Genomic DNA, 12781 nt, shown 5'->3' with positions numbered 1-12781 from the left:
CATTACAAAAAAGATACGGACAATAATCAAGGAAAGACATTACAAAGGATACGGACAATAATCATTATTGAATGGATACTTACCTTTGGAGTGGTTCAGCCACAGCCGGTCTGGGCTGCCACGCACATGGGCCAGTGAAGAAACTCGGTCTATCTAAAGCAGAGAGCTCGCCATCATAATTAAACAGGTGAGACTATATGGGTCGGCGCATGCTCACCACATTCTGGGAAGGGTTTGAGGGGGACCACAGTCATATCACAGTATTCTCACAGCCTCTCGTATTCTCGCAGGGGCAGTGCCAACAACCAGCGCAGTCCACAATACATGAGCAGGGGAAGAAGCCTAACCAAGGGGAGCCAGTTCCAGGGAGGGCTGCAACCGTGCCCCAACGTCCCCGCAGAAACCAGGTGAGCGTAACAGTTGGAGGTTTCTCAGTTGGTATGTAGGCACGCCTAGGTAAAGGGAGTTAGAATAGTCTAGGTGCAAGAGGATGATGGCCACGATTGGGGAGAATCTGGAGATAGGAGAGATAAGGAAAGATCTGCTTGAGGATGCAGGGGTGTGGAAGGTGCATGATCTGGAGACTGCATTGATGTGACAGGAGAGTGTCAGGTCTGAGCTAAAAGTGCATCCTAGGTTTTTGACTGAGGGGATGCAGTGGGCGCGGGTCCTAATGCATGAGGCCAAGGGATGGGTTGGGGAAGGAGAGCTGTTTGCCGCAGATTAGGATTTCGTTTTTTCTGGGGGTTGAGCAGTGATTGTTCGTTATCCAAAGGTCAATGTCAGAGAGGCAGAATACGAGGTCTGGGTGGGGTGAGGAGGGGGGGGTTGGGAATCTGTAACAGGTGAGATTGTGGAAACAGATGAGCTTGGGGAGGGGAGAAAGGTAGAGGTTGAAGAGGAGTGGTGAGAGGGAGGCTCCATGGGGGACTAGGTGGGGAGCAAAGGAGAAAGTATGGCGAGAGGCGATTTGGGAGGAAAGGGGAGATCCATCTGAGGGCGGAGTCCCTTATGCCTAGGTCTGAGAGTCTGTTCGGATGGAGTGGTTAATTAAGTTGAAAGCTGCTGAGAGGTCAAGGAAGATGAGAGCAGCGCAGCCCTCAGACTCTGCTGTTCATTTCAGATCATCCCAGATAGAGATCATGAAAGATTAATTTCCATGGAGGGGTCTGTAGCCAGACTGGGCAGGTTCAAGGAGGCTTGGGCCTCGGTGAAGAGGCGGAGCTGGGAGTATGCCGCGCAATCTAGTAATTTGGGTATGAAGCGGTTGTTAGAAATGGGGTGTTAATTGGAGAGTTGGGATGGTAATTGGAGGAGGGTGGGGGACAAGAGAGGGCTTTTTAGTAGTGCTTTGACGTGGTAGGTTTTGTATTCATGCTGGAAGATACCTGCTGTAAGTGGGGGTTACTTATAGATTTGTGAGAGTGCCTGCACAGGTGGAGGAAAGGATGTTTTTGAGGAGGACTGGGGGGGATGGGGTTTCCTGGGGAACCTGAGGGACGACTATTGGAGAGAAGCTTTGAGAAATCGAAATGGGAGATTGAAGGAAGGAGCTGAAGAGGGTGCGAGTTGGGGGCAGTGGAAGGGGGGCTGTCGGGAAAGGGGGCAGACGGGGTTGGTAGTTTAACATGGATGGCGAGGTTACTCTCAATGGCTAGGTTGAGGTAATGGTTGGATAGGGTGTTTCACAGGGCCTGGGAGACAGGGGGCAAAGAGGAAGAGCAGGGGGGTCTTGAACTCAGAGGTGATCTTGTGGCATTCTTTGCATGGGGTGTTTGCATTGGCGATGCAGGGAGGTGTAGAAGGACATTTCCTAATTCCGAGTCTGTAGGCTTTTGTCTGTCTAGCCAGAGTGGCTTTTTTTGGGCAAAGGGGTTAGTCCGCCAGTGTCATTCCAGGCGAACGGTTGAGGGTTTTGAGGAATTGAGGCAAGGGTTGAACCACCTGGGGGAGCAGTGGGATGGGGGCTTGTGGGGGTGAAGGAGGGGCAGCGTCTGAGAGCCACTTGTCAAACAGTCTAGGGAGTGGGTGTCCCTTCCTAGAAGGGGGAGATAGGAAAGGGAGGAGAGTAGGGCGGAGAATAGGGCGAGGAACGTTCAGGGCAGAATGTTACCTTGTTCCAGACTGGGATCTTGGGGCGGCAGGAGGTGGGGAGGGAAAGGGGGCACAGGAGTGGGGGCTGAGAGGAGAATAGCAGGGTGGTCAGTCCAGATGAGGGGGGGCAGGTGTGGGGGGAGATCACGTTGGCCAAGCAGCAAACTACATGTAAGGTGTGACCTGTAATGTGGGCGGGGTCTGATTGAGGGCTTCCATGTTGTCAATGAGATGACGGGTCATGGGGCTGGAAGGGGTGTCGAACTAGATGTTTAGATTACCAAGAACAGTGAGAGTCGGGTGAGAGAGCAGTATGGCTGATACAGAATCACTCAGGGAATCTGCAAAGGTTCTGTTGTAGGCCGGGGGATTTGTAATGGAGGAGGAAGCTGAGGGAGAAAGCAGAGGATTGGAATTTAACTAGCAGGGATTCAGAGTCATCAAGGTACGGTTGTTTCTCGACCTGTATGGGTGTGAGGTTAGGTTTGGCTATACCACCGTCTCTGCCGACTCTGTTGTGGGTGATCAGGGAGTAGCCTGGAGGGAAGGCCTTGTGTGCAGAGGAGAGGAAGTCATCAGAAAACCAGGTTACAGTGATAAAAAGGATGTCCGGGTTTTCATCAGAGATGAGGTCAAAAATCATGTTTGTTTCTGGCGACTGATATTGCGTTGATGAGATGCAAGAGAAGGGACGAGGGGGGGGGCAATGTCTTGAAAGGGGGTGGTGTTAAGGAGGGAGATGGAGTCATGGCTGTGTGGGCTGCGCTTAATGCAGTGAAGGTTCAGTGTCTAAGAGGGGGCGATTGGTCCCAGGGGGGGGTGGTGGTGAAGGTAGGGGTGAGCAGTGAAACTAGGGAGAGGGAAAGTGTATGGACAGGATTGCGTAGCAGGGGATGGGCTAGGGGTGTAGGAAACAGGGAGGAGGTGGAGTCAAGGAGGTAGGGCGGGGGAAGATTTCAGAAGAGCGAGAGGGCAGCTGCGGAAGGATGGTCTTGTGATCTTGAACCGGCGGGCGAGTGCCACGTTTGTGTGGGTGAAGGGCGGGAGAGGCTTTCCTGTAAGGTAGTAGAGTAATTGTATTATTCCTTAAACAGAATAACTTATTCAAGTGGTCAGGTACTTACTTGTAACAGTGTTGGTATAACTATAGTGTTCCTGAAACAGAATAACACTGTAGATTACTACCAATAGGGTCTGCTTACCTTGAATCTCGGGAGGATAGGTCAGGGGCAAGTTGCTCGCCTTGGAAGTAAGACGACGCGGAGGAACACAGGTTTAATCGCCGGGTCCGCTCTTAGAAACCGCTGGGTATTAAGTGTGTTATAAATAACCAATACAATTCTTTTAAAAAAAACATTATACTGTCATTCTAAATGTCTACTAATGTAGTTTTACTCCCATGAATAGCATTCTGCCCTTCTAAATGTGTAACACTAGGTTTACTCACCTTGCACTGCATACTGCTATTCTAAATCAGGTTTACACTTTGGTTTGAATACCAAAAGTACTGTGTTCGTTTTTATAATTTTGTTTATGAATGATAAAAGTACTTACCTTTCTAGTCTAGTCTTTTTGCCTGTGTATATATAAAATAAATCATTATCTTTACAATACATCAGTGTATTAGTATTTCTTTGAACCATATGTATGCTACAAGTTTTTTATACCTATCTATAGCCCTCTCTCCATCCTAATATAAGCCTGGCTGCTCTGTCATTGCTACCATTATTGATATTGCAGGTGGTACAGCCTTATACTAATAGTCAGAGTTTCTGTATTGCCTAAGGTATAGTTTTATAAAGCCCCTACGTGAACTTTAGAAAAACTGTCCTAACAGTGACCCCAGTGGAGACCCAGATGGAGAGATCGAGTAGCCCCAGGAGCAGAGAAGCAGGGCATGATTCAGCCCTCAATGTTAACCAGTGGAGAAATGCAGTTGAAAGGGACCGGCAGAAGCGTAGGACTACGGTGACCCCTGAGGGCATCTTGGATAACCTGCTAACGTTTGGCCAAGAGGTAAGTGCTTTGTGTTGGCTCCTGAAAAGACTGGTCTAGAAAAGTAACACCCCGGTAAGAAACGCTTATTTTTCCAAGAACTAAATGAAGGATCCAGTCATACAGGCACTTGACACACGGAGTCGTCAACGACCTACCCTGAGTCAACAATGTCCGGAAAGACAAACAATCGTCCTTCACAGGAGTTGCACTCACCATCCAAAGGTGGAACAAGCAACAGATGGATCTAGGAGGACAGGGGAAACTCTACACTGCAGATCCATGCTGCTTAGCAGGCAAACGTGGATGGCAAACTAGCAAAATCTGCCTCTGCTGTAGGACAACAGATATGAGGGTCAGAGACTGCCCTGATCAGCAGGTTTGGCAGGGTGTTGTGGCAGATTCCAAAACCAAGACAGCAGAACATGTCGGTAAACAGGCCGAGAAAATGGTTTCTGAATAGAAGGTCTAGCCCAAGCCAATGAGAACTACCAGTAATAGGATGAGGAATACTGGACACCCAGCAACTAAAAACCCAAACCAGAGCTATGCCCAGAACACTGTATTCAGCCAGTATGGCCATTATAGGGCCTAGAAATGCAGCAATGGCAAGACATTCTCTAGTAGTTTAGTTAACATGTTCTTCCAAAAACCCAGTAGCACTGAGATCAGGAACAGGGTTTCCCCTATATGTCCTTTCACTCACGAGGGCTGGCTTCTGCCAGCCGGTTAGGTTAGATTTTAATTTCTATGCTAAATCTCCCTCCACTGTGAGTCTCCCAGCACTTTTTGCTGAACTTGAGGATTCTTTTTCCATGTTCTTAAGTGAGTGGGTACCTTTTCCCCACTCACCCTTTGTTTTACTCTTTCTGATTGTGTTTTTGCTGACTCTGCATAGTATAGTTTTGGATATATCATTTCCTATTACTTTTTGGGCATCTACATTTATTTATTGCAGCACACAGCAATTTATGTGCTGGGTTGGCCATGGGGCTTGCCCTTTTTATTTTCTCTCGTCTTACCTTTTAGAATTACTATTCTCAAAGGTATAGAGGGATTTTCATCCCCTTTACATTTTATATAGTGAGACCAGCACACCCCACCTTATGTGGAGTGCTCAGGAGATGCATACTATCCCCTTTCTCACTGTCGCTGTAACATTTCTGTTACAGTGACAAGCTAACTCTTATGACTGGTGGCAGTGGACATACTTTACTTACTTTTGTGTTAATATTACACGCAGGCTGTCAAATCAGCCCCGGTAATGTGCAGAATGGTCACTATTCTGCTAGAATGGTGGCTTTTTTCTTTTCTCTGGATTTTTAGTGGGCTTATCCTTACTTGGTCCTTCTTCTGCTGTCCTGGGTAGGGGAGGTCCTAGTTGTTCTCTTGTCTTCAGCGGGCACCCTTCGTATAGCCCACTGATGCTCCAGCATGTCTGTGAAGGCAAGAAGTGAGGGAGGAGTCCGAACCTCTGCTCGCATTTGTCTTCTGGTGGGCCTGAGAGAACCCAGTTCCCACTGGGGAGGCTAGCTGTCCTGATTGAACAGCCACCCATCCCTTTGTTTAAAGTGCAGGGAGAGCTTGCAGAAGTTGTGTGTGGGTTCCTGTTTATCTGTCCTGGATCTTGGAGCTGAAGACAAGTTGACCACTGGAGCTGAATCCGATGAGGAAGAAGAGAAGATGCTGTAGCTGATTCCAGCAACCAGAGATGCCTGCTGTGTAACCAGAGCCTGTTCTGACCCATTCTTCCATGCAACCTTGGAGTCCTGAAGATGATGACTCCAACCCTTATACTGGTGGGACCAACCAGTCTTTAAAAGACCTACATTTCAAGCAATCCCATGATGAGTTGTGACCTTCGTGGGCTGCAACCGCCAATACCCTGGCACCTTGAGGTGGGGTGCTGTGCAACGTCTTCTGAAGACTGATTCTCGATGAAACTTTGGACTTCTGCTGGACCGCCAGAAGCAAGATTCCACTACTTGAAGTCCCCTTACCAGAGGGCTGGAACGAGATAGCGAGGCAAATCTGTTCTGCGACAACCGTTCATCTGGTACCTTGAAAAAAGGGCACCAAATCCAGAGCCACGCGAAGCACAGAAGAATCCTTTCTTTGGACACATCTAAACAGTTGTCAATCAACTCGGCTTGTGGATACAAACCATGATAAGTACTTAATCACCCCCCCTGCACATATGAAAATGAAAAAGCAGGAGGTCGGAAAGTCCATGCCTGCACCAAATCGTAATTCAGGCTGCCACCTCGGAGTCCAAGCTTCTCTACACCAAGCCTTTTCCAGAGCCTGCCATGGCCCAACTGGCTTGTGAATGCAAGGGACTTTCTCCATCTGGAATTGGAATCTCTCCCTGTGGAATTTTAAGCACAACCACCGCTGCTCGAACAGTGGTGAATTGATGTTGGGTTCCTTTGATTGTAAAATGTATCCCCACCTATAAAGGATCATTTTGAGGTAAGCCCTTGGTCAGCGATTTCATCAGTCTGCGTTTTTCAATTGTTCCGCTGAGACAGATCCTGAAAAAGAGTGATGGTGTGCCCCCGAAAAGGGATTCCATTTTGCGTTCGAGCCTTCTGGAAGATCAAAAAAATGTACCCTCATTAATACATCAGGTAGAAGGTTCTGACGTTGTTGACAATTTGAAAAGACCTGATGTGTATGGTCCAGGGAGAGATCCACTCCCTTAGAATGCCCCAGAACCCCGGGGAACAAGTCTTACACATAATCCTCCAAATCGCAATTGGTTATTTCTTTAGGGACTCTTCTGAGCTTGATGATGTTCCTGCGCGAATTATTTTCAATGTCCTCCAGCTTCTCATCCACTGACATATACGCTATAGCTCCACAAGAACCTCCCTCTGTGTCGAGGCAAGTTCGACCTCACCAGGAGAGACTCCCCCTTTCGGGACTAGGACTCCTGTTCCTATAAGCAACTCCCTATGGCAACTATCATAGCTACATATATGAGACTGTCTTCTTTGAAGAATACTGTGGTTACTTTGTGTTTGGCTGAAGGCAATGTAAAAAGTAATCTATGTGGAGAAAATAAGGAAAATGTCTCATTAAACAGAGACGTGTATTTAACTGCGACAAGACGGAGCAGATGCAGCGAAGGACAGTGCTATGCACAGGGGAAGCCCCCTGACCTCATCACGCTTTTTGGAGGTGGAGCCCAAGCAGATCGCAGAGCCCACGAGTTTCGAAGAACCAGAGCAGCATAGTGTGAGATGCCCGAGCCCTGGTGTGCAGGACCGGAAAGGAAGTAGTATGAACAGGAGGAAAAGGAAAAAGTACCTGGTAGTGACGCAACCACTCATGTAGAGTGGTCGGCAGGACACCCGAAGAACAGCCCTGAGACTACCGCGACAGGACGTCTAAATGCCTTCCGAGCACCAACGTCTGCAGACGGCAGACATCCGATGGGGAACAGTGAAGAGAGCGAGAAGCAACACTCATGCTAGAGTCGCGCCCTGCAACCATGCCCCGCATAACGAGAGGTACTGGGGGAATTGGGAACAGCGGGAGGCCACTGTGGAATCATTATCTACGTGAAGGAACTCATCCCAGTCCTGAGGACAAAATATTATTGAAAATTCCAGTTACCAAAGGAATTGAACAAGATTTAACAGTGAGATTTAAACAACCCAGGTGGGGAGCCAACAGAGACTGCAAAGCGAACCTCTGAAAGGAAGGGCAAGAACCCTACATATTCAAAGTTGAAGCCTAGAGAAAGTGTAACCCTGAAATATATAAAAAGAAAGAGGAGATAAGACTTTCAATTGAACAAGACAAAAGAACAGTGAGCCTTAGAGAGTGGTGTATCATTGACAAAGAATGCCTGAGAGGAAATAAAAGTAAATAAAGGCAAAGCAAATAGGCTGTGAAGTGTATATATGTGGTGACAGGAGGATCCCTTGTAAGGAAAAGTACAGAAATCACACGATCTAAGAGTTATCTTGAGGAACTACAAGACTTGATAAGAAAGACTATCAAAAGAGATCATCCTAAGAAGAATATCATCCAAAAGGAAACCTGTATATAAAAGAACTATCCAAAGTGAAGAGAAGACCAATAGGAGAAGAGAATTCTCTTGGACTATATTCTTTAGTTATATTTGGTGATTGGGTCAGATAGGGTTAGTTTGGACAGAGGACATATTTACTTTGGACTTCCAGACATCTGATGAGCACCTTTAGTTTCTTTAGAGAGGTAGGGTATTCCCTTTAGCCGTAGGGAGAGATAGGGTGTGGGTTAATTGTATTTCAGTGCCAGCCTTCTTCCCTTCCTTGAGTTAAGCCATATTGCTCTGAAACAGTTATTTTCTGTATAGCAGTCTAATTTACATTTTAGGTTGGGGGTTTTAGGGAGAGGGGGCTCCAAACTTTATCTAAGTCTCCACATTTCAACAGAGATGATAACTATTCCCATTAGCGAGCATAGGGTGTGAGACTCAAGAGTGTGAGGCACTGGACCGAATTTGGTGTGAGTCACTATTGTGGGTGCATACGTTTTATGTAAGATAAATGGGCTTTTGAATTCGCTACCATAAGAGCTGGTATTTTCATTTGAACACTACACCACGGTTATCTATGAACTGAGTGCCAATGAAATATAAACTAACAATGTACTTACTCACTAACCTGTCCAAATTACTAATATATATCCCCATACTAATGTTAAAGGCAACTCAGTTCATAGCCCTGTGATGCAAAATACTGATGACAAGCTGTCTTTATGTTAAAAGAGAACGTGCAGAATAAAAGTTGCTTTGCAGTGAGGAATGCGAGCTGGGGAATGTAGAGCCTGTTTCACTCAAAGTGAGCTGATTGTCTAAAAGGAAAATAGCGCTGAGAAATGTGATTTGTTTTATTGCTAATTTGTATAAAAGTGATTGATTTGTGTGAAAAGTCATAATGTCTGCTAATATGCACAATAAAAATAAAAAAAATAAATAAGTAGCGCAGAGAAATGTAACAATCTGCATCCATTGCCTGCTTGAATCTCTGTGTAGAGGTGGCAAGATAATCACATGCTTTGGAAATTTCTGGAGGGTGGCTGATTGACAAAGGAAGATGGTTCTGACACATGACAACACTTTTGGATGAAGTATTTCATTCCATTTTATGTAGGGCAGATATACATTATGGGAAGTCTCAGGGAGAGAGTTTAAAAAGGCTTGCAGGAGGCTGGCTCTTTCTCTCCCTTTCTGGCTGGTGATTTCGAGCACTCACCGTCCCTGGGGGAAGTGTTTGCCAGTTGCAGGCAGGCTGACGGAAGGCTTTGCAGAATCCATTCAAGCTCAGGGGGAGTGAACCAGATAAAGAATTCTCCCGTCCGTGCCGCTAGGTGAAGGTCGCTTGCAGTCCGGGGGTGCACACAGTCGAGCAGTATTCTTGGAGAGTTTAGTACAATTTGAGGGGCGTGTAATTGAAAGAATACTGTCATGAAATTAACAAGTGTGTGTGTCATTCGCGGGCTCCGAGTCAGTGCATTTTAAACAGTCACAGCATAGAAGGGTGAGTTTGCATTTTAAATGTCGATAAATGCTTCATGTTTTTCTCCATCCATGCAACAAATCTCAGATGTGAAAGGAGCGTATGCCTCTGCCAAAGGCTTGTGATAAAATGTAAGGTCAGCTTTTATTGAAATCTATCAAAAAGAGAGGATTTGTTACTGGTTCTGAGAAGAGCTATTTACAGTGAGGGAATCTTTCATTAGAAATCATTAGCACATTAGCACACAGGGAAGCAATTCCATATGAGTTGTATTTCTGAATGTGTTATTTTAATTTGAGTCACAGATGTAAAATATAATGAGACCACTGTGCTTTATTTGCTTTGTTTTGTATTCTGCATAATTCTAACCTTCTATAAATAACTGACGTGAGAAAGTGAATTTATCTCAGTCTTTATTACGTGTCCTAGTCTCTTGTGATAACACAGACAACTGTAAATGACAAATGGTAGACTTATTTTACCACAGGCGGACATTCATTTGACAACATATGGTAAAATACAAAGCAAAGTCGGTAATGGTGAATTGGGTTCTTCTCAGGGGCTCTGCATGAATGACAGTAATTTGTTTAGATGGGAAATGTATTCTGAAATGCCGCCAAAAGGACATAATGTTGTATCGTAAATAAAATACTGTAGGAACATTCTAGAGTGTGCTAAGTCCAGTATTGGCTTACCGTTGATAACCCCGCTATGAGAAAAATTATCAGACAGTAATCCATAGTTATGGCTCACCACTATACCACGAGATACCGCAACAAGCTTACCGGCAAGATGTCTCTAACAGGGCTGCACCTTTAAGATAGATGGTTTCAAATCCTTCACCACAGGTGGAGTGGCAAAACCTTGCTAACAGTGGTGAATAGATGGCAGGCTATGGAGGCCTGAGAAAATCCTGAGGATCCTCTGTGTATATACGCGTCTGGGGTCTGCAACAAAGAGCGGTTGGCATGTCTCAGCTCCCAGGATCGGGCAAGTCACATCCGCTAGCCTCAAACAATGGACTTTGTCACAGGCTGCTGTTTTTCTGTACCCCTTACAACTCTTATTGCTTTAACACATCAGGAAGACAGCCCTGAAACAGCTGACCCGCAATCTCCACAAACATTTGTTGCAATGTGGCCTCACTTTTTGTATTCGTGAACCTTAAATGCTGTATTTTATTCCATCTGTTGATTTGTTCAATCAAGGACTTAAACATGGGGACTATGGATTTGTTTTGATTGCCAATGCAAGACTTTTTAATAAATACTTTTTTTTAAAGATGTGAAGTTAAAATTGCTGCTAATCATGATAGTGCCCTGTTTAACAAGAATTATGTTATGTTTCCATTGTTGTCCAAGAACAGCTGCCCAGCGGTAATACAACTAAGTCTGGGTCCCCAGAAGGACAATCTTGTTGTCAGCAAAGCCATTCTCCAACACAACCATGATCTGCCAATGATGGCCTATGGTGTGGAAACAAAGAACAATGTGCAGAAGGTTACCGCAGGCCTCTCTAGCAAGATTGCAAATGACATCTCCAGGAAGTTCCTGGAACCAACTGACCTCAAGAGTCTCCTGTGCCTTGGCTCTGGTACATTTGAAGACCGTTCAAAAGTGCTGGGAGAGCTGGATGCGCTCTTTATTTCTGATCCTTGGGCCAAAGTCAAGCTGGTGTTTGTAGCAGACAAAGGACTGGTGAAGAACATCTTCATAATGACCTCACCCATGCTCGACATTGTTTTTCGTTTTCCTGATCACCTCTATGTGGACATCCTGCCCAGCTTCAGCCCTGGTTTTGACTTGTATATTGTCCTTTGTGTAGACCCAACCTTGCAGTGGAAGGTATGCGCGTACTGCATTGGAAAGACTGGTACACCTAATAACCTGCGATTCATTCTGCTTTCTGTGATGCAGAGTGTTCCCAAGCTAAACACCCAGGTCAAATATTTAACACTTAGCCCTGAGATTCAGGACCCTCTTGACCTGGAGTCTATTGTGCCCCATGCCCTTGTGAGGTATTGTTTGCCTTTGGTGTTGGAGCTCCTACACCAGAAGATAGATTATCTGGACCGTACAACAAAAGCACAGATCAAGAACTATTTGCATATCCTTGCTCATACGTGCTCACCTAAGGTCTACTACAAGTACTTCGATAACCTGAAGGATGTTTGTCCGGCTGAGATTTTTCAGTACTACAGTGATGTTTGGCACCCGCGCTGGAAATTCTGGGTCAAACGAGACAGTAGAAGCGAAGACGCAGAGAGCCATGCACATAACTTTCTGGAATCCAAGCGTTCAGAACTCATGAGCCAGATTGGCCCTTCACCTTCCTTGCATTGCTCTTTGCATGTGGTTCTGAGTGAGAGGCAAACAACCATGGAAACACATGGATCCACTACCAGTCCAGTGGCAGGCATAGATAAACTGCCATGCAACCTAGAGACAAATTCTGCGCAAGCATTTCCTCTCCAGGCCTCAGAAGTACCCAATATTTTTCACACTCAGAATTTGGATACAGCTGATGCTTCTGATATCCTGGTGCCTATGGCTGACAATAACACTCCAGCAGGTCCAGAACAGGTTAGTGCCCTTTACCTCAATGTATTCTCTTAGCATATATTGAGTCATGTTTTAATATGCATATAATGACACTTTAACACATTGCTAAAGTTACATCATACACTAAATAGTTTTACATTTAAAGATAGATAATATGCTTGCATGTAATAATAATATCTCTGAAATTAAACAATGGCAGGTACCGAAGTACAAGTGGACCATTTGCTTTGCTATGTTCTCTATGCTTGCAGAGTACACTTTCAGCTGATGAAGTTCTCCTGGTGCTGTAACTTACTTGGATAATGTAGAACAACAGAAAGATGTGCCAGTTTGATAAAAGATTGACATTTTAAGCAGCTTAGTGTCGCAAAAATAACTGGATAATCTGATTGTGCATTCGCAATTGAATGCCCTTTTTCTTGATGAACAGTTCATAGTAAGATTTGACCAACTCTGTGTCAAGATATGGTCAGTTAAAACCAAATCGTTATTGAATATTCTGATCAAGGAACTCTGACCGCACCATTACACACAAAGTATTTCCTGGTTTTGTTTTATGAGAGCAAGGTTGGCAGAAATTGGTAGCATAGACTGGTTTGATGTGTCAGAAGAAATAGG

General features: G+C 45.4%; 1 protein-coding gene across 2 annotated transcripts in view; it reads left to right on the top strand.

The window, feature by feature from the left end:
* LOC138526876 (uncharacterized) overlaps window positions 1-12781 on the top strand; it is a 1504711-nt gene that overhangs the window by 863633 nt on the left and 628297 nt on the right. For both annotated transcript variants that reach the window (XM_069637661.1, XM_069637652.1), the window contains exon 11: window positions 10969-12184. In XM_069637661.1, coding sequence (XP_069493762.1) covers window positions 10969-12184 — 1216 coding nt within the window. The remainder of the gene's footprint in view (window positions 1-10968; window positions 12185-12781) is intronic.

Source organism: Ambystoma mexicanum, chromosome 1q (assembly GCF_040938575.1).
Source record: "Ambystoma mexicanum isolate Mex_15411 chromosome 1q, UKY_AmexF1_1, whole genome shotgun sequence".
Lineage (NCBI taxonomy): Eukaryota > Metazoa > Chordata > Amphibia > Caudata > Ambystomatidae > Ambystoma > Ambystoma mexicanum.
Note: the sequence above shows the minus strand (reverse complement) of the source record. Positions and strands in the feature narration are given on the sequence as shown.